The 22,406-nt window shown below is 42.3% G+C and overlaps 1 protein-coding gene across 1 annotated transcript in view; it reads left to right on the forward strand.

Moving 5' to 3' along the window:
* The window catches only part of LOC139380771 (integral membrane protein 2B-like), a 33,507-nt gene that overhangs the window by 9,207 nt on the left and 1,894 nt on the right, over positions 1-22,406 (forward strand). Inside the window, exons 2-3 of the mRNA XM_071123785.1 lie at positions 21,735-21,866; positions 22,102-22,314. Of these exons, the coding sequence (XP_070979886.1) occupies positions 21,735-21,866; positions 22,102-22,314 (345 nt within the window). The remainder of the gene's footprint in view (positions 1-21,734; positions 21,867-22,101; positions 22,315-22,406) is intronic.

A 22,406-nucleotide genomic window follows, 5' to 3' on the forward strand; every position in this document is an offset into this window, starting at 1 on the left:
TTATTCCTATAGTGCACTTTTGACCAGAGATTTTCAGTCAAAAGTAGTGCACTAAATAGAAGGGTTGGGCTCAATTCAGAATGTTTTAATTGACTCCCATTCAACTCAATTGTTGATGTTGAATTTGAGTTTTAGTTTAGTTTAGTTACAGGAAGTAGAATTTAATTCAGTGCAATTCAAAGAAATTCCACTCAGTGATAGAACATTTAATTGAATATGACAGGTCACACTTCCAAATCAAATTGTATTTGTCACATACACATGGTTAGCAGATGTTAATGTGAGTGTAGCGAAATGCTTGTGCTTCTAGTTCCGACAATGCAGTAATAACCAACAAGTAATCTAACTAACAATTCCAAAACTACTGTCTTATACACAGTGTAAGGGGATAAAGAATATGTACATAAAGATATATGGATGAGTGATGGTACAGAGCAGCATAGGCAAGATACAGTAGATGGTATCGAGTACAGTATATACATATGAGATGAGTATGTAAACAAAGTGGCATAGTTAGTGGCTAGTGAGACTGTATTACATAAGGATGCAGTAGATGATATAGAGTACAGTATATACGTATACATATGAGATGAATAATGTAGGGTATGTAAACATTATATTAGGTAGCATTGTTTAAACTGGCTAGTGATATATTTTACATCATTTCCCATCAATTCACATTATTAAAGTGGCTGGAGTTGAGTCAGTGTGTTGGCAGCAGCCACTCAATGTTAGTGATGGCTGTTTAACAGTCTGATGGCCTTGAGATAGAAGCTGTTTTTCAGTCTCTCGGTCCTAGCTTTGATGCACCTGTACTCACCTCGCCTTCTGGATGATAGCAGGGTCTTCAGGCATTGGCTCGGGTGGTTGTTGTCCTTGATGATCTTTTTGGCCTTCCTGTGACATCGGGTGGTGTAGGTGTCCTGGAGGGCAGGTAGTTTGCCCCCGGTGATGCGTTGTGCAGACCCCACTACCCTCTGGAGAGCCTTACGGTTGTGGGCGGAGCAGTTGCTGTACCAGGCGGTGATACAGCCCGACGGGATGCTCTCGATAGTGCATCTGTAAAAGTTTGAGTGTGTTTGGTGACAAGCCAAATTTCTTCAGCTTCCAGAGGTTAGAGGTGCTGCTGCGCCTTCTTCACCATGCTGTCTGTGTGGGTCCACCATTCCAGTTTGTCCGTAATGTGTACGTTGAGGAACTTAACTTTCCACCCTAACCACATCTGTCCCGTCGATGTGGATAGGGGGGTGTTCCCTCTGCTGTTTCCTGAAGTCCACGATCATCTCCTTTGTTTTGTTGACGTTGAGTGTGAGGTTATTTTCCTGACACCACACTCCAAGGGCCCTCCCCTCCTCCCTGTAGGCCGTCTCTTTGTTGTTGGTAATCAAGCCTACCACTGTAGTGTCGTCTGCAAACTCTATGATTGAGTTGGAGGTGTGCATGGCCACGCAGTCGTGGGTGAACAGAGTGTACAGGAGAGGGCTCAGAACGCACCCCTGTGGGGCCCCAGTGTTGAGGGTCAGCGGGGTGGAGATGTTGTTACCGACCCTCACCACCTGGTGGTGGCCCGTCAGGAAGTCCAGCACCTAGTTGCACAGAGCGGGGTCGAGACCCAGGGTCTCGAGCTTGGAGGGTACTATGGTGTTAAATGCTGAGCTGTAGTCAATGAACAGCATTCTTACATAGGTATTCCTCTTGTCCAGATGGGTTAGGGCAGTGTGATTGCGATTGTGTCGTCTGTGGACCTATTGGGGCGGTAAGCAAATTGGAGTGGGTTTAGGGTGTCAGGTAGGGTGGAGGTGATATGGTCCTTGACTAGTCTCTCAAAGCACTTCATGATGATAGAAGTGAGTGCTACGGGGCGGTAGTCATTTAGCTCAGTTACCTTAGCTTTTTTGGGAACAGGAACAATGGTGGCCCGCTTGAAGCATGTGGGAACAGCAGACTGGGATAAGGATTGATTGAATATGTCCGTTAACACACCAGCCAGCTGGTCTGCGCATGCTCTTGAGGACGCGGCTGGGGATGCCGTCTGGGCCTGCGGCCTTGCGAGGGTTAACACGTTTAAATGTTTTACTCATGTTGGCTGCAGTGAAGGAGAGCCCGCAGGTTTTGGTAGCGGGCTGTGTCAGTGGCACTGTATTGTCCTCAAGCAAGCAAAGAAGTTGTTTAGTTTGTCTGAGCAAGACATCATGGTCTGCGATGGGGCTGGTTTTTCTTTTGTACTCCGTGATTGACTGGAGACCCTGCCACATACCTCTCGTGTCTGAGCCGTTGAATTGCGACTCTACTTTGTCTCTATACTGATGCTTATTTTGTTTGATTGCCTTTCAGAGGGAATAGCTACACTGTTTGTATTTGGTCATGTTTCCGGTCACCTTGCCCTGATTAAAGGCAATGGTTCACGCTTTAAGTTTTGCGCGAATGCTGCGGTTTCTGGTTGGCAAATGTTTTAATAGACGCTGTGGGTACAACCTCACCGACACTCTTGCTAATAAACTCGCTCACCGGCTCAGTGTTTTCATCAGTGTTGTTGTTCGACGCTATGCGGAACATATCCCAGTCCATGTGATCGAAGCAATCTTGAAGTGTGGAATCCGATTGGTCAGACCAGCATTGAACATTCCTGAGCTCGGGTGCTTCCTGTTTTAGTTTCTGTCTATAGGCTGTAGTACCTTCAGAGGTAAGATAGCGTTTCTTAATCATGTGTTCAGTAATACCCTGTGCTATGGGCTACAAGCTAGTAAAAAAAACACAGTGGTGATCAGATAAAGCAACATCAACAATAGAGGATATGTCAGTAGAAAGCCCCTTGGTAATAACCACATCCAGATTATGGCTGCGGTTATGGGTGGGCCCAGTAACATGTTGGATAAAGTCCATGGAGCTCAAAAGATTCATAAATTCAATGTCCTTGGAATCAGTCTCTTTGTAAACATGAATATTAAAATCCATTTAATAGTTTACAAAGTTCAAACTGGAGAGAAAGTGGTCAACTCACTTGCCACTGTAGGTATTAAAGGGTGTTAACTGAATTGATGATGACCTCATCAGCTACTATTTGACCTAACACCCTAACTTTCTCATATAGGTGGGATATTCCACCAACCTCAGTGAGTTTCTGTGGTTTTCCACTAGAAATGTGTAATTGGACCTCTTTATCTTGACCACAAACTGTACAGAGATAGGCTTTTGATTTTCACCTTCCCACACATTCTTAGCCTCTGACCTTATAGTCCTTCTGTCTGTCTGTATAATCACAGTTATGTTCTTCCTCCCTGGTTTGAAGTGGCCTTTAACAAATGCACCTCTGCAGGGGGATTTCTGTAGCTTTGCCTAGTGGTTCCACATGCTATAATTAGTTTATATTAACATCTTCAGACTTTATTCACTTGAGTAACAAGATGAAGAAGACCTATCATTACAGTATGCTTGCTCCTTTGAAACTTTTGGGGTAATTATTTTGTTAACTGTTATCTTGTTTTCTTTGGTAAGTCAGCGTTTTTCGTGGCAAAGCAAGAGGACCAGAGTAGCCTTCTCTTGGACCCAATAGGCAACATTCATTCAGGATTGTTCCTTGAGGCATTTAGGCATAGGCTCCATTCCAAATAGCCAACATTTCTTGGGCTTCGTAGATGGGCTGGCTGACAATGGCACGAAAAGGATGTGCAAGCATCGGTGGCCGGGAAGGCGTGTGCATTATGATTCTGAATGGTCAGATAGCTAGTAACAATGACAAGAAGCTGCCATGTGAGGAATCATAGGTGGCTTGTTTCTGCTCTTTGTATCTTATTGATACCATGTCTTGTTTTGACTGATGTGATGTCTATGCAAATATGGCAAAAATATATTTTACATGTTCACAGTCTAAGCCAGGGCTCTCCAACCCTGTTCCTGGAGAGCTACCATCCTGTAGGTTTTCACTCCAACCCAAGTCTAGCACACCTGATTCTAATAATTAGCTGGTTGATAAGCCGAATCAGGTTAGTTACAACTGGGGAGCGGAAACCTTCAGCAGGGTAGATCTCCAGGAACAGGGTTGGAGACTCCTGGTCTAATCCAACCCTGTCTGTTTTGCCCCATAGTTGTGGTTTTGTTTCTAAATAACCAACCACTTCCCAGTAGGCAAGATGATGCTTCCCTGGCTGGGAAAGCAGTCTCAGGGAATGTGAAGGTCAGTGGCAGTAGCTCATCAGATGGCGTGAGAGATGGACAGTGGGAGGGTCGGCTCTTGTTCACACTCTGCCTGATTAACGGGCGCAGAGTGATTGGCAGCGGGCAGGAGACAGGGCAGCTGCACATGCCTTGTTGTGTATTAGGGGTTCTGCCAAGAGCAAGCCAGAGTGCTCCTCTGCAACCACTTAACAGTTCACTAATATTATGTAAATATTGCCCAACTTCATAATTATACAGACACTCCCTAACAACACAGAGGCACCCTAGAATATGGTAATATTATAGGGCCCTATAAAATCTGAGTTGCAGATGGACACGGAATCAAGACATTGAAACGGAATTCAACAATATAAAAAATGTATTAAATTTATGACATCAACTAACTCCATTGAATTTAGTAGAAAATTCCTTAATTTTCCTGAGATTATCATATGACATGAACAAAATACATCAATGATGCCCCTGTCTGTGTGCACATTTGTCTACCACTTTGTGTAGCTGTTAGTGATGATGCTAATGTAATGACAACCGCCTTCTGGTAAATGGAAAGGCTTTCCCAAAAACCTTTTCAATTAAATACAAAGTACTACAAAGTAGCCTATGCCTACCTGGCAGAATGATCTCATGATTATTTGCATAAATTCAGTGGCCATTTGTTTTGCAAACACTGCAATCACATGAGTGCTACAGAAACCCCGCTAACCAAATAAAGGTCTCTGATTGGTGCCCAGTTGAGTAAAAATTCAAAATGTTTCCCAGACCTCAAAAGTGGTCTCCTGCTGTTTCTGGCATTGCTGTGGTCTTAGAAAAACAACCAAATTCGATATTCTATTAAATGTGATTTGTAGAGCAATAACCGTAAACAGAAAACTTAAAAAAGTAAATGGAGAAAACAGAATTTGTGAAAAAAGTAAAACCGATTTTTATAGGGCCCTGTACTAGCCACGTTCTAAACAAACAGGCGGCCCAGCGAGCGCACATCAGCAGGTCTAGAAGGAGACAGAGTTGATGGCAGATCCCCATGGTGTATGCATGACCTCTACTAGGCAACTTTCAAGGGGATGTCTATCTGGTCGGCTTGTTTGAACACAGAAGCCGATCTGATGTTGAGTTAACACCTCAGTCTTTTCCTGTCAGCTGAACGTGTCAGCCAGTGTTTCCTCTATATTCACTTAGCAGTGGTGGCCCAAATTGTTGCCATGGCTCCCAAAAAAATATGATAGCATTTAAAAAATATATATTTTCTATTTCTGCCGAGATGCGCTTTTTAAAGGGATAGTGCAAGACGTTGGCAATTAAGCCCTTTTTCTACTTACCCATAGTCCAATGAACTGCATACAGTTGAAGGAAGTTTGTAACTACTGTTAGCACAATGTCTGGAAGTCTATGGGGACAGCTACCCTTTCTACTGCTGCTTAAAAAAACCTAGGAGAAACGCTGTATCAGCTACTAAGCTAGTTGTTATTAGACTGCTGTGGCAGCGTGTCGGTACATCAATGTGAACTGTAGCATGGAAATAAAGGATGGGGCATGCAAATGTACAGTAGGCTATGTTAATGGAAGTTTTGGGCTGTATCAATGCCTGTCTGTAGATGGGAGAGAGATGACTTGTATGGAAATTAATACAAATTAAGGTCAAATAATATTCAGCAGTGCACAGTAGAGGTCGACCGATTATGATTTTTCAATGCCGATACCGATTTAATCGGATGATTAAATAAAAAAAAATGTATTTGTAATAATGACAATTACAACAATACTGAATGAACACTTATTTTAACTTAATATAATACATCAATAAAATCAATTTAGCCTCAAATAAATAATGCTTTAAATAATGCAAAAACAAAGTGTTGGAGAAAGTAAAAGTGCAATATGTGCCAAGTAAGAAAGCTAACGTTTCAGTTCCTTGCTCAGAACATGAGAACATATGAAAGCTGGTGGTTCCTTTTAACATGAGTCTTCAATATTCCCAGGTAAGAAGTTTTAGGTTGTAGTTATTATAGGACTATTTCTCTATACCATTTGTATTTTATATACCTTTGACTATTGGATGTTCCAATAGGTACTATAGTTTTGCCTGCCTAATCTCCGGAGTTGGTAGGCTTGAAGTTATAAACAGTGCAATACTTGAAGCACAGCGAAGAGCTGCTGGCAAATGCAGGAAAGTGCTGTTTGAATGAATGCTTACGAGCCTGCTGCTGCCTACCACCGCTCAGTCAGACTGCTCTATCAAATCATAGACTTAATTATAATATAATAACACACAGAAACAAGAGCCATAGTTTCCGGATTTGACCATATTAATTACCTATCATCTCGAAAACAAGACGTTTATTCTTTCAGTGAAATACGGAACCGTTCCGTATTTTATCTAACGGGTGGCATCCCTAAGTCTAAATATTCCTGTTACATTGCACAACCTTCAATGTTATGTCATAATTACGTAAAATTCTGTCAAATTAGGCAGCCCAAACTGTTGCATATACACTGACTCTGTGCAATGAACGCAAGAGAAGTGACACAATTTCACCTGGTTAATTTTGCCTGCTAACCTGGATTTCTTTTAGCTAAATATGCAGGTTTAAATATACACTTCTTCTGTTTTATTGATTTTAAGAAATGCATTGATGCTTATGGTTAGGTACAGTCGTGCAACGATTGTGCTTTTTTCGCAAATGCGCTTTTTGTAAATCATCCCCCGTTTGGCGAAGTTGGCTGTCTTTGTTAGGAAAAAATAGTCTTCACATTTCGCAACGAGTCATGTTAGCAGGCAATATTAACTAAATATGCAGGTTTAAAAATATATACTTGTGTATTGATTTTAAGAAAGGCATTGATGTTTATGGTTAGGTACACATTGGAGCAACGACAGTCCTTTTTCCGAATACGCACCGCATGAATTATATGCAACGCAGGACACGCTAGATAAACTAGTAATATCATCAACCATGTGAAGTTAATTAGTGATTATGATGGATTGTTTTTTATAAGATAAGTTTAATGCTAGCTAGCAACTTACCTTGGCTTCTTGCTGCATTCGTGTAACAGGCAGTCTCCTTGTGGAGTGCAATGTAATCAGGTGGTATGAGCGTTGGACTAGTTAACTGTAAGGTTGCAAGATTGAATCCCCGAGCTGACAAGGTAAAAATCTGTCATTCTGCCCCTGAACAAGGCAGTTAACCCACCGTTCCTAGGCCGTCATTGAAAATAAGAATCTGTTCTTGACTGACTTGCCTAGTTAAATAAAGGTGCAAAAAAAATATACAAAAAATTCGGTGTCCAAAAATACAGATTTCCGATTGTTATGAAAACTTGAAATCGGCCCTAATTAATCAGCCATTTCGATTAATCGGTCGACCTCTAGTGCACAGACTAGGCCTTGTGTTCTGGCTCATGCATGGGATGCTTTTAGAGTAAAGGCATATCGGACAGTAGAGCTGGCTTGGCTCTGAACTCTTTTCTTCATTAGCCATGCTAACCACTTTGCTGTTTGAGCCTATCTTAAATAAGACCTACTGGCAATGAGTTCACTGCGCATTACTGAGGAGATATTCTGGGCATGTTGGGGGGGAGATGGGAGGAGACAAGGATTTAGTTGCCTGTGCATGTTTATTTACATGTGCTTGCTTGTCTGTGTACTGGTTGTTGTTTTTTTAAATTGTACCTATATTTATCGGCCCCTAGGAACAGTGGGTTATAACTGCCTTGTTCAGGGGCAGAACGACAGATTTGAACCTTGTCAGCTCAGGGATTCAATCTTGCAACCTTTCGGTTACTAGTCCAATGCTCTAACCACTAGGCTACCTACTGTGTTACCTAGTTGTTGTGGGTGTGTGTCAATTTATTGTATTGTGATTTTGGTTAATTTGAGTGGAAATATGATGTTATGACCATGGTGAAGGCTTATCGTCAAAGGCTTAAATTGGGTTGTTGCACCCCACAGATTTCCTTCTCGCATGTGGACATATGGAGCCATAGCTCCTCAGCAGAATCAAGTGTGATATGGTTCTGAATTGTCTGGTCTAGAACCCAGGCCAAAAACAACCATTTGATCTATCAGCAGACAGTTGGGGCCTTGTAGAAGAGTCAGATGGGGAGAGGGGTGCAAATTGAAGTAGATGGGAGGGAGAGCAGAGGGGTAGTCTGGTACACAGTACTCTCACACTGGCACTGCATGCTCATGCTGCTTATGTTGCTAGCTGAGCCTGTGTGTTCTATGCGCCTGTGTGTTTCTATGCGCCTGTGTGTTTCTATGCGCCTGTGTGTTTCTATGCGCCTGTGTGTTTCTATGCGCCTGTGTGTTCTACGCGCCTGTGTGTTCTACGAGCCTGTGAGGCATGTGGATCCCTGGGGGGATTACACCCTAATCGCTCTGACGGACTCAGCCAGGGAGCTTTAGCTTAGTGCCTCCCACAGGGCGTCGACCACTAAAACTGAGAGAGATTAACCAACCAGCCTCGAGAAAAGGCAAGCAGAGTACAACGTCCCTCCTCTCATTACATTCACTCCATTCAAGGTATACGATGTAGAAATCACTCTGCCATTTCCTGGTTGCTAAAATTCGAATAGTTCTCCTAATTTCAGTTTGACAACAAGCTAGTATACTGTACAGAACCATTGTACCATCTAAACCGCTGTGAAGTATCTTTTCAATAACCAAAATATTGTGTTTTCAGCTGTTTGAAGCTGGTTTACAAAACCGAAAGTAAGAGACGCAAAAACTAAATTTAAGAATGGGAATAGAACAGATCTACCACTTCTTAGACTTGCTTTCAATGAGAGAGAAATAGTTAGATCTTTCAATGTGAATTTGGTCAGGTTGCCCAAAAAGTTACATATTGCAGCTTTCACTTCACTCACTGACTGACACTCAGGCTGTGTTGAAATACTCATACAAACTGTACTATTTGTGACTTGAATTTAGTATATAGTTTGCTTATTGGTCATAGTATGGATATAGTTATTAAGCCAAAAGTTCCTGGATGTCGTACTAAATTCGTCAAAATACGAAGTATACAAGCAGTGTACACAATTTCTGTGCTTTTAGGGCCCACAATGCAATTCATCAGAAAATGGCCGTGGCTTCACGTTTTCAGATTATAAGAAAATGGCGGAAAATATGCAGCCGAAGTCCGACGAAACGGATACAAATTCTTTGCTTTAACTAATTATGCCAAATGTTAATAAAATGTTAAGCAATGTAATAATGTCATGACTTTTCAAATGCCGCGCTATCCATACGAACCGCATAGCATTACAGCAGTATGTACCTGTATGTTAGCTAGTTACCTAACGTTAGTTGGATACTAATACATTAAACTTGCCAGGCAGTATATTAACTAACTACGCAATGTTTATTGACTTGATTATTCACATCATTCTTAGCTAAGTGGTATAGTTGTTGTGCATTTCAATGGACATTGTTAATTCTGGCTATTTACTCAGATTTCAGATCACTCTCGGCTGAGTGTGCCAGAGCGCAGAATAACTGCTGAATTTACGACACCTGTAGAATATGGCCTGCAAAAAAAGTGTAATTCAATTGTTGCAGCACAGTTATAGTCACCAGCGCTCTTGATGACATGAAAACAGCCTAACCAGCTCTGCTAGGACGAGTAAAATGGTCACAGTGAGGCGTTATCTCATTTGTGTCAGGAAGTAGCTAGCCAACGTTAGCCAATTAGCTTGGGTGCTTGACTGCCGTTGAATGCTCCAGATTTAATTTACAAACACACCCAAAATCGTAAAATGTCGAGCTAGTCATTTGATATGCTAGCAAGAGGTTGCTTAGCAACAACATCAACTTCCGGTAGACAGGCGATGTGCTAGTTCGCTCAACCGAAGGATACCTTTCGTTTACAGTATACTAAAATTAAATAATAGTATGTGGTATACAGTATTTTAGTATGGTTATTCGAACACTGCTTCTGTCACTCCATTTACCCCCCCCCCCCCCCCCCCCCCCCGAACTCACTACCTCTGGCCCTAAACCCCAGAACAAGCTCACCTCCACCCCAGACAGTCTGCACAGTGCCCAACAGACTAAACAACATGGTTGCCTCTACCTCCACGCTGATTATCTCTTTCAGAATGAAGGATGAGGTTTCACAGAGAATCCTTGAGTTACTGAAACTGTAGCTCTTCTTCTGGCACAGTGATAGACTACATCACTCCAAGCTACTGAAACTCTACCTCTTTTCAGGGTATTGTTACATTTCTGAACTTTAAAATGAAGATGTTCAGTCAATGTGAAAGTAGAAAGGGAAGTATTTTCTCTCCTTGCTGGGAAAGAGGCATACTATAACAATAGAAATTCAGAAGTTAAACAAATTATACTCATGTCACTGTCATTTATGAGAATGTAAATGCCACTGTAATACAGTACAGCTTGATCATGAAGACCAGTGTGTCAGTAGCACTGAATTAGATATAGGCCTAGTCTAGGCCAGGTAGTTTGCATACTGAACTTGGCCACACCTGCTGTATCATCGTCATTCGTGGCAGCAGTAGGTTGGGGAGCAAGTGTAAACTTGCAGGAACACACCTGAGGGACAGATGGGTCTTGGTCGGAACAGAGGGAGAGGCTAGACGACGAAAACAACCAAGGGATAGGAGGACTCTCTCTAATGCATCCCATTTAGTTTTCTTACAATAGGACGTGTGAGCAGCTGAGTTTATCCTCAATGCCATAGGGATAAAGGAGAGGCCAAAACAATATTTTGGAACTCATAAATACACCCTCCCAACCCACGTAGCATATGGTTAACTCTATACCATGTGAAACCCCCATCATGATGTCTCATCAAAGGTAAAGCATACATCTTTGTCTGTTGTGGCTTCCTCCAAAGGGGTGAAGACCCAGCAATACTTTGAAGCTCAAACACATGGCTCATGTGGTGTCTCGTACCATGTAAGGAACGGGGCATTTATCTGAGAGGAAGCACAAGTGTTAGTGTGTATTGGTTTCCTTGATATGGGTGGTTTGGACACAGACAGAGCATTGATCATCACCCTAGCGTGACTGATGTGACTGCAGCCCAGATGAAGAGCCTGTGGCCTGAGGGGGCTTGGCAGAGCAGTAGAGCGGAAGCCAATCTCTGTCTGAGCAGAGTGGGGAGAGTAAACATGAACAAAGTATAAGCATTAGGAAAAGATTAAGCTGCATACAGTAAAGCACGTCAAGTATTTTCAAGCAAATGCTGGAGTGTAAAATAATTAAATTGTAACTATCGACACTTGGTCTTTATCGAGACCATTAGGTATTTTTTTTCTGTCCCCCTGATGAATATCTACTTGGATATCCCGTACCAGCTTCAAGCCTCTGGATGTGTGAATGTTCTAACCCTTCTCTCACGGAAATGGGGAAATAAACATCGTCAGAACAGACGAACACAGAAGAGGAAGTGAATTGTAGCCGGCCGGGAAAACAAAACTCAAGTTAATTTGAGCGCAGCAGCCTTGCGGTCAGAGTTCAATGAGATAAAAAACCTGAGGGGAAGTATGTGGGTTATGGTATGAGAGTAAACTTTGGTAAAGCCTCTTACTCCAAACCGAGTGTATCCAAACCAAAGACACTGGGGTGTTTCAGAAATTCTGAAACCCATCGGTTGGGATGTTGGGTCACGTTCATGGTTTTGGGCAAATAGTTACCCTACCAGACTGGTACAAAACCATCTCCGAGAAGTACAGGAAGTAAGCAGTGATCTACCCCAGCTAGAGATGTGATCACCCGGAATGTGTTTTGGTGCGATGGTGTGAGATGTAGGCCCCACCACATCATTTGAATCAGTTGTTGTCATTGGAAGAAATAAAATATCCCAGGAATGTTCCATATACACACAAATCATATTTCTCTCATTTTGTGCACAAATTTGTCAATATAATCCATCCACCTGACTGGTGTGGCATATTAAGAAGCTGATTAAACGGCGTGATCATTACACAGGTGGGGACAATCAAAGAACACTCTCTAATGAACAGTTTTGTCACACAACCGAATGCGACAGATGTCAAGTTTTGAGGGAGCGTGCAATTGGCATGCTGACTGCAGGAATGTCCACCAGAGCTGTTAAGAGAATTGAATGTTAATGTCTCTACCATAAGCCACCTCCAATGCCGTTTTAGAGAATTTAGCAGTACGTCCAACCAGCCTCCCAACCGCAGACCACGTGTAACCACGCCAGCCCAGGACTCCCACATCTGGCTTGGTCTGAGACGAGCCACCCGCTGAAACTGTGGGTTTGCACTAGAGGTCGACCGATTATGATTTTCCATGCCGATACCGATTTATTGGAGGACCAAAAAAGCCGATACGATTAATCAATCGATTTTTTAATTTTTTTATTTATTTGTAATAATGACAATAGCAACAATACTGAATGAACACTTATTTTAACTTAATATAATACATCAATGAAATCAATTTAGCCTCAAATAAATAATGAAACCTGTTCAATTTGGTGTAAATAATGCAAAAACAAAGTGTTGGAGAAGAAAGTAAAAGTGCAATATGTGCCAAGTAAGAAAGCTAACGTTTCAGTTCCTTGCTCAGAACATGAGAACATATGAAAGCTGGTGGTTCCTTTTAACATGAGTCTTCAATATTCCCAGGTAAGAAGTTTTAGGTTGTAGTTATTGTAGGAATTATAGGACTATTTCCCTCTATACCATTTGTATTTCATTAACTTTTTTACTATTGGATGTTCTTATAGGCACTTTAGTATTGCCAGTGTAACAGTATAGCTTCCGTCCCTCTAGTTAGCACGTGCTAACTAGCAAGCCATTTCACTTCGGTTACACCAGCCTCATCTCGGGAGTTGATAGGCTTGAAGTCATAAACAGCGCAATGCTTGACGCACAACGAAGAGCTGCTGGCAAAATGCACGAAAGTGCTGTTTGAATTAATGTTTACGCGCCTGCTTCTGCCTACCACCACTCAGTCAGATACTTGTATGCTCAGTCAGATTATATGCAATGCAGGACACGCTAGATAATATCTAGTAATATCATCAACCATGTGTAGTTAACTAGTGATTATGATTGATGGTTTTTTATAAGATAAGTTTAATGCTAGCTAGCAACTTACCTTGGCTTACTGCATTCGCGTAACAGGCAGTCTCCTTGTGGAGTGCAACGAGAGAGGCAGGTCGATATTGCGTTGGACTAGTTAACTGTAAGGTTGCAAGATTGGATCCCCCGAGCTGACAAGGTGAAAATCTGTCGTTCTGCCCCTGAACAAGGCAGTTAACCCACCGTTCCTAGGCCGTCATTGAAAATAAGAATGTGTTCTTAACTGACTTGCCTAGTTAAATAAAGGTATAAAGAAATATATATATAAATCGGCGCCCAAAAATACTGATTTCCGATTGTTATGAAAACTTGAAATCGGCCCTGATTAATCGGTTGACCTCTAGTTTGCACAATGGAAGAATTTCTGCACAAACTGTTTAACCGTCTAAGAGAAGCTCATCTACGTGCTCATTGTCCTCACCAGGGTCTTGACCAGATAGTATGTTCGGTGTCGTAACCGACTTCAGTTGACAAACGCTAACCTTCGTTGGCCACTGGCACGCTGGAGAAGTGGGCTCTTGACAAATTAATCATGGTTGCAACTGTACCGGGCAGATGTGTATGATGTCGTCTGGGCGAGCGGTTTGTTGATGTCATGGGGCACTCTGTTCACAACGTTGGTGGGGTTATGGTATGAACAGGCATCCGCTACGGACAACAAACACATTTTACCGTGACTGAGGCCTGAGGCCCATTGTCGTGCCATTCATCTGCCGCCATCGCCTCGTTTCAGCATGGTAATTAATGGTCCCATGTCGCAATGATCTGTACACAACTCTTGGAAGCTGAAAATGTCCCAGTCACCAATTGAGCTTGTTTGGGATGCTCAGGACTGACTTGTACAACAGTTTGTTCCAGTTTTCCTCAATATCCATTCCAGCCACTTCACACAGCTATTGAAGAAAAGTGGGACAACATTCCACAGGCTACAATCAACAGCCTGATCAACTCTGAAGGAGATATCACACTGCATGAGGCAAATGGATACTTGCTGGTTTTCTTATCTACTCCCCTACTTGCCTTTAAAAAAGATTCTATGACCAACAGATGTATATCTGTATTTCCAGTCATGTAAAATCCATAGATTAGGCCCTAATGAATTTATTTCAGTTGACTGATATTCCTTATGAATTGTAACTCAGTGAAATATTTAATGTTGAGTTTATATTTCTGTTCAGCGTATTACCCCATTTCCTCTTACCGTAAATCGAAGCCTATCCCTGGGAACTACCTGCATTCACTCATAAAAGGCAAAACAGCTCTGGCATTTATCTCATGGGCAAGAGATTAGGTGTAAACGCACCCAGAAAGCCCAAGGAAATATTCCCTTATTGCTATCTCTTGTAGGCTACATCACTTGCAGCCAAGGAGACTAAAACAAAGTGAATAATGGGATGAATGTTAATCTCTTTCTCCAGTCTCTTGCCAGCTTTTGATCTTCCTAGAAACCCCACTATGCTGCTCCCAGAGTTGTTGACGTTATTAAATTGATTGAGGTCAGGCTGACTTAATTCTTGGGAAGTGGCGAGTTGCTTGATTCTTCTCATTGCGCTGTAGCTTTTCAGCTGAAGTTTGGTTGTGAAAAACGTCTCTTTCTTTCAATGAGCTCCTTTTGACCTAGAAACATGACTCGTGTCATATCTTTTACAACAACTGTAATGATGAGCTCAGCAATGTTCTCAGTCAGCAAACTTGTTTCTTCGGAGGCCAACACTAGAACTTCCTCTTGTTGAAATGGACGTCAGGGTGTTACTGAAGAAGGTTAATACTTTGGTGGTAGATAATGATTGTCTGCCAATGCCATTACCCTGGTCAGCTAGATCAGGAGTCAACCCCATGCCTAGAAAACCCCTTCACAAGGAGATATGCAGTTGGTGGAGGGGACATGCCTTGGCATGTTTATTGCTGGTCAGAGTCCATTAAGTCTGTGTATTCCCATGTTCGCTGGTTGATAAACACCTTTGTTTGCGTGTCCACCTGACTCACTCCCTCTGTCAACCTCAATCAGCTCAACGTTTATGGCTGTGGATCCGAGCACTCTGCTGTTCTTTATAGCCAGCAGTGCCTTTAGGTGGGTGCCAGTCCTCCCTTTTTAGATAAGGGCTCTACGCTGACATTTTTACAAGGAGCACATGTGAAAATATTTTTGGTATTTAAAGCTAGAATCCTAAAAAAAAATCAAGGCGAACTGGTGCTCCTAAAATAAAAATTCCAGGTCGAACAGCAAAATATTTAGGCACATATGAGAGAAAAATGGTCAGACGACAGTAGTGTTGCACGGTATGCTGAAACTTCAGTACTTTTTCAATACTAGAACATGAAAACGGTTCCATACAAGTTTTGAAAAAAAAACTTTTTGCTGCTTCTGTCAAATGTGTCTCACAGATTAACTAAGTGTTGCCCATGTCCCCCTTATAGCACGAAAGCCCTCTGCCTGCTCCACTTAGTCTGCACTGGGAGTCTGGGCTGCATCATGTTAGCTCCCCACTCATGCTGCACCGACGGTAACACACTTGAATAATGCGACATGTCATTTTGAAACTGTTTTGCGAACAGTAATGAACAATGTCCATACATGCTAGAACACTTTTTACAAGGCAAAAGGTTACTGGTAGGCTAACGTTTGTTGCTAGCTTACAGCTTAGGCTATCATCAATTCAACCTTGGTACTTTGTTTGATACCATAATGCAAAATATACTGATTGCCACAAACTTTATTAATTTACTTAATATTTTGGACAGACATGAAAGAGACCTATTGTCTCAGCGATCTGACTCCGGGTGGCCCGGTCATGGCCAGAAGGGATCCAGCTTTTGTCAAATTAACATAAAACGTTTAAAAATTCTACTTTTTATTTATTTTTTGCATTAAAAAATGCTGACCCTTAACCTAATTCTCCTGACCTGCTGTGTGAGTTCTAACCTGCTACAAAAAGTCAAATCTGACGTTTTGTCAAAAGCTGGACCCCTCCCCACATGCCTCGTGAATGACATCATTACTGGTTAGAGACGGCGCACACTTTGATCAAATAAGCAAAGGACTGTGTTAAATATTTAGGAAAAAAATTGTCAAAAAAACACTTAGTCAGACAACATATGAATTTCTTTCCTAAAATTAATAAACAAGAATATGTTTAATAAGTGGCTACAAAGGGATCTTTCTATACTTGGGAGAGTGCTTCTGCCCAAGGCAGAGGGATTGTCTCGCTTTGTGTACCCCTCATTATCTTTATTTGTAAATTTATCTGTAAAGAGGTCAACAAAATGTAGTCAGAAACTAAAAAAGTCAGTCCTCTCAAATAAGAGCTGGAGGTCTGGAAGTGTTGATTTTGTTGACATGAATATCACTTTCAAGATCAATTGGTTGAAAATATGTTTGGTCAATACAGAATCAATTTGGTGTTTTAGTTGGGAGGTCTTCAATATTTACTGAAATGTAATTATATTCCTGAATGATTACCTGCTAAATTGACTAGGTTTCACCAACAAGCTTTAATGTCCTGGGAAGTATGTTTCCTACGCAATATTGTGGAATATTTCAGACTTAACTGTAAGGAATAAGTACTTGTTCTACCCTAGCTGGCATGAGAGGAATATTGACTTTGTTCTTGATGTTTTTGACAACGGGTAATATTCGTGCATATGAACAATTTATAACATTGATGAGTTTCCAATACCTTTCGGAGAGTTTATTTCTGTGATCAAATCCATTCCCAGTTGTCTAACTACACTAATGAAAACTCATCTTAGCTTTGGTGATGATCACAGAGCTTATCCAGAACTCAGTTTGGAAGGAATGGGCTTACTTGAGAAATCTTGTTGTAATAAATGCATAAGAAAAATGTTCCATTCACGGATCCAACTTACGCCTAGAGGAAAATCTTTCTGGAACATGCTTATACCTGACATTGTCTGCAAAAAAGCTTGGTTGATGCCTTACGAATATTGTATACCAAACAAATTTAAGGAAGTGCACTTTAAGATTCTACAGATTCTGTAATTCTTTGTTCTCCACATTTGTGACTTGATGATATCTGCATTTTTCTGCGAAAAAAGGTGATCTGACTCACTACATTTTTGGGAAAACCTCTCAGAATACTTATTTCCCTTTTTTGAACACTACCAATGTTTTTGACATGAAGGATATGTTATTTTTGCAATGATTCTTGTTACCAAATAATTTATACACAAACAAAAATTCCAGAGTTCTATACCAAAATTACTATTTTTGATTGAATTTAATAATCTAGCTTATCAATGTCAACAGTGAAGAGGCAACTCCGGGACGCTGGCCGCCTTAGCAAAGTTCCTCAGTCCAGTGTCTGTGTTCTTTTGCCCATCTTATATATATATATATATTTTTTTTTTTGAATTTTACCCCAATTTCGTAGTATCCAATTGTTGTAGTAGCTACTATCTTGTCTCATCGCTACAACTCCCGTACGGGCTCGGGAGAGACGAAGGTTGAAAGTCATGCGTCCTCCGATACACAACCAACCAAGCCGCTGCTTCTTTAACACAGCGCACATCCAACCCGGAAGCCAGCCGCACCAAGGAAACACCGCACGGAGGAAACACCGTGCACCTGGCCACCTTGGCTAGCGTACACTGCGCCCAGCCCGCCACAGGAGTCGCTGGTGCGCAATGAGACAAGGACACCCCTACCGACCAAGCCCTCCCTAACCCGGGCGACGCTAGGCCAATTGTGCGTCGCCCCACGGACCTCCCGGTCGCGGCCGGTTACGACAGAGCCTGGGCGCGAACCCAGGACTCTGATGGCACAGCTGGCGCTGCAGTACAGCGCCCTTAACCACTGCGCCACCCGGGAGGCCTTGCCCATCTTAATCTTTTCTTTTCATTGGCCAGTCTGAGATATTGATTTTTCTTTGCAACTCTGCCTAGAAGGCTAGCATCCCGGAGTTGCCTCTTCACTGTTGACGTTGAGACTGGTGTTTTGCGGGTGCTATTTAATGAAGCTGCCAGTTGAGAACTTGTGAGGCGTCTGTTTCTCAAACTAAACACTTGTCCTCTTGCTCAGTTGTGCACCGTGGCCTCCCACTCATTCTATTCTGGTTAGAGCCAGTTTGCGCTCTTCTGTGAATAGAGTAGTGCGCAGTGTTGTATGAGATCTTCAGTTTCTTGGCAATTTCTTGCATGGAATAGCCTTCATTTCTCAGTTTCATAAGAAAGTCCTTTGTTTCTGGCCATTTTGAGCCTGTAATCGAACCCACACATGATGTTGCTCCAGATACTCAACTAGTCTTTTTTTATTGCTTCTTTAAATCAGCACAACGTGCCATTGTAACACAGGAGGGATGGTTGCTGATAATGGGCCTATGTAGATATTCCTTTAAAAATCTGCCGTTTCCAGCTACATTGTCATTAACAAAATTAACAATGTTTACTCTGTATTTCTGATCAATTTGATGTAATTTTTTCTTTCAAAAACAAGGACATTTCTAAGTGACCCCAACTTTTTGGTGCGAACTCAGCAAAAAAAGAAACGTCCTCTCTCACTGTCAACTACGTTTATTTTCAGCAAACTTAACGTGTAAATATTTGTATGAACATAAGACTCAACAACTGAGACATAAACTGAACAAGTTCCACAGACATGTGATTAACAGAAATTTAATAATATATCTCTGAATAAAGGGGGGGTCAAAATCAAAAGTAACAGTCAGTATCTGGTATGGCCACCAGCTGCATTAAGTACTGCAGAGCATCTCTTCCTCATGGACTGCACCAGATTTGCCAGTTCTTGCTGTGAGATTCTACCCACTCTTTCAACAAGGCACCTGCAAGTTCCCGGACATTTCTGGGGGGAATGGCCCAAGCCCTCACCCTCCGATCCAACAGGTCCCAGATGTGCTCAATGGGATTGAGATCCGGGCTCTTCGCTGGCCAGGGCAGAACTCTAACATTCCTGTCTTGCAGGAAATAACGCACAGAACAAACAGCATGGCTGGTGGCATTGTCAGGTTGGAGGGTCATGCCAGGATGAGCCTGCAGGAAGGGTACCACATGAGGGAGGAGGATGTCTTCCCTGTAACGCACAGTGTTGAGATTGCCTGCAATGACAACAAGTTCAGTCCGATGATGCTGTGACACACCGCCCCAGACCATGAAGGACCCTCCACATCGATCCTGCTCCAGAGTACAGGCCTCGGTGTAACGCTTATTCCTTCAACGATAAATGCAAATCTGACCCTCACCGCTGGTGAGACAAAACCGTGACTCGTCAGTGAAAAGTATGTTTTGCCAGTCCTGTCTGGTCCAGCAACGGTGGGTTTGTGCCCATAGGCGACGTTGTTGCCGGTGATGTCTGGTGAGGACCTGCCTTACAACAGGCCTACAAGCCCTCAGTCCAGTCTCTCGCAGCCTATTGCGGACAGTCTGAGCACTGATGGCAGGATTGTGCGTTCCTGGTGTAACTCGGGCAGTTGTTGTTGCCATCCTGTGTGCGTGTCCCGTGCAGGTGTTACACGTGGTCTGCCACTGCGAGGACGATCAGCTGTCCGTACTTTCTCCCTGTAGCTCTGTCTTAGGCGTTTCACAATACGGACATTGAAATGTATTTCCCTGGCCACGTCTGCAGTTCTCATGCCTCCTTGCAGCATGCCTAAGGCACGTTCACGCAGATGAGCAGGGACCCTGGGCATCTTTCTTTTGGTGTTTTTCAGAGTCAATAGAAAGGCCTCTTAGTGTCCTAAGTTTTCATAACTGTGACCTTAATTGCCTACTGTCTGTAAGCTGTTAGTGTCTGTTCCACAGGTGCATGTTCATTAATTGTTTATGGTTCATTGAACAAGCATGGGAAACAGTGTTTAAACCCTTTACAATGAAGATCTGTGAAGTTATTTGGATTTTTATGAATTATCTTTGAAAGACAGTGTCCTGAAAAAGGGACGTTTCTTTTTTTGCTGAGTGGGTGTGTTTTTGTTGTATGTCTTTAGTATTTTCTTGTTTATACCTGTTTTGTTTTGTTAAACATGTTTGATGGAAGTTGTTGATCATTTTGTATTATGATTAAACAAATACCATTTTTTTTAAATTGCTTTGGTCAAATTAGCTACTTCTATGCAAATGTTGTTGATCAGTACAATAAAATAAGTCCCGAATGGAAACTGATTCACATCTGTAGCCCTGTAAAATCAGCCAAAGACATGATCAATAACTCACTGTATGCACACATTCCTATTGAACTTTATTGTAAATAGTCCTAGGCTAGTTCTTTATTTACCCGGTTTGTCAATATAGATTTACCATTTGAATAAATGATTACCGTTCTGTAGTTAGATTGGTAAAAACAAATATCAAATTGATTGTGTTGTTTTTTTTCTTCAATGCATACATGGATGTCTGGAAAATGTTGATGTAAAAAATGTCTAATGTTGTGATATTGAACTCAAAACATTCCTAGCCAACGTGCTAGCCAAAATAGTTTTTCCTAGCCAACGTGCTTCAACACCTGCATTGCTTGCTGTTTGGGGTTTTAGGCTGGGTTTCTGTACAGCACTTTGAGATATCAGCTAATGTACGAAGGGCTATATAAATAAATGTGATTTCATTCCCAACTATTGAACAGCGCAGTACCTGAGTTTCTGTCTGGATTAAGTGCCATTCTGTGACTTTTTTTGTAGTAGTATTGTTTTGCTATTGAGTATCGTGATACTTAACCTGGTATTGGGATCGAAGTCACAATTCTGGTATCATGACAACACTACACTGTAGAGCCCTGTAGATATTTGACCCGTCTCAAATTCCCTAATAACAATCAAAGGAATGAACTTGAGACTGAATTTATTAATTCAAAAGGATCATAAGACCATCTTTATTACACCAAGGTCCAAGGATCAAGCAGGCTGTGATATTACAAATTGACTAATCATATGACGTCAAGCTATTAGGAAGATAAATGGTCTACTCCCCACCCTGTTTTCTTTCTATGTTCTCCTTCTGCTCTCTCTCTCTCTCCCTCATGGTGCTTATTTGTTTCTCTGATTTGCATAATGATGACTCACCCTGTTCTGTGCCTCGGGTGGATTCTGGAGCCCTCTTCATCCCTTACTCAAACACAGCCTTTGTTTGGACTCAGGCCCCCCCCCCTCTCCCAATGTGCTGCTCCCTTAATCAACGTTGAGCCCTACCTCTTTTTGTTGTTTTGAAACCGGAGTGTTGCCAAAACTCTCATAACTAGTTTGGCTGCCTGTGCCCATCCCTCCTACGCTGCCTGGAGCAAGTGGGGGTGAGAGGGACAAGGAAAGTTAGAGAAATGCATGGTGATTGGAGAGAAAGAGCCGGGAAAGGAGTGTAGAGATGGTGAGAAGTGAATGAGGTAAGGAGTAAAGAGAAAGATGAGGATTGAAAGACTTGGGAACATCTGGTGAACTGTGCACTTGACAATGAAGAATTAAAATGCATTCTTTGTCAAATTTCAAAACAATGTCTTTCTCACATCCTTCCTCTTCTCTCTGTTTCTCCAGGATCCAGAGGTGGCTCTACCGGTGCGTCAGCAGTCCAAGGCCTGGTGCTGGTGCATGTGCCTGGGCCTGGCCCTCATGCTGTCTGGCGTGGTGGTGGGAGGGGCCTACCTGTACAGGTACTACATCCTGGAGGTGAGACTGGATTACTCAGACCCCAGTGGCGATCTATGGCTTACTGAATACACTGTAGCTGGCTTGATTCTAATCTAATTGACACTTTTAAGAACTTATTGTTTTTGAATACAACATTAAAGTTCAAATGTGTAATTGACAAGAGACATGATGCTGGAAGGGTAGAGCTCCATGCAGTAAAATGTATAAATATAAACGTTTTCCACCAAGTGCTGTGTGTTCTCCCGTCTACCAGGAGGGCCAGGTCTTTGTGTGCGGGGTGAAGTACCGTGAAGAAGACATGATGATCCTGGAGGAGGAGGATGTGGAGGTGGACATGCCCTCCAGATTCAAGATGATCCAGGAGAACATCCGCGTACTGGAGGACCAGGAGGTGGCTCTCATCAACGTACCTGTGCCTGAGTTCGACGACAGTGACCCTGCTGACATCGTCCACGACTTCCAAAGGGTAAGGAAATTGAATCGACTTCAACCCTGCTGTTTATTGCTAACCCCTGTGATGTTTCTGTGGAGATAACCATCCACAGATCATGGATTTTC

This window comes from Oncorhynchus clarkii, chromosome 22, assembly GCF_045791955.1.
Source record: "Oncorhynchus clarkii lewisi isolate Uvic-CL-2024 chromosome 22, UVic_Ocla_1.0, whole genome shotgun sequence".
In the NCBI taxonomy this organism is placed as follows: Eukaryota; Metazoa; Chordata; class Actinopteri; order Salmoniformes; family Salmonidae; genus Oncorhynchus; species Oncorhynchus clarkii.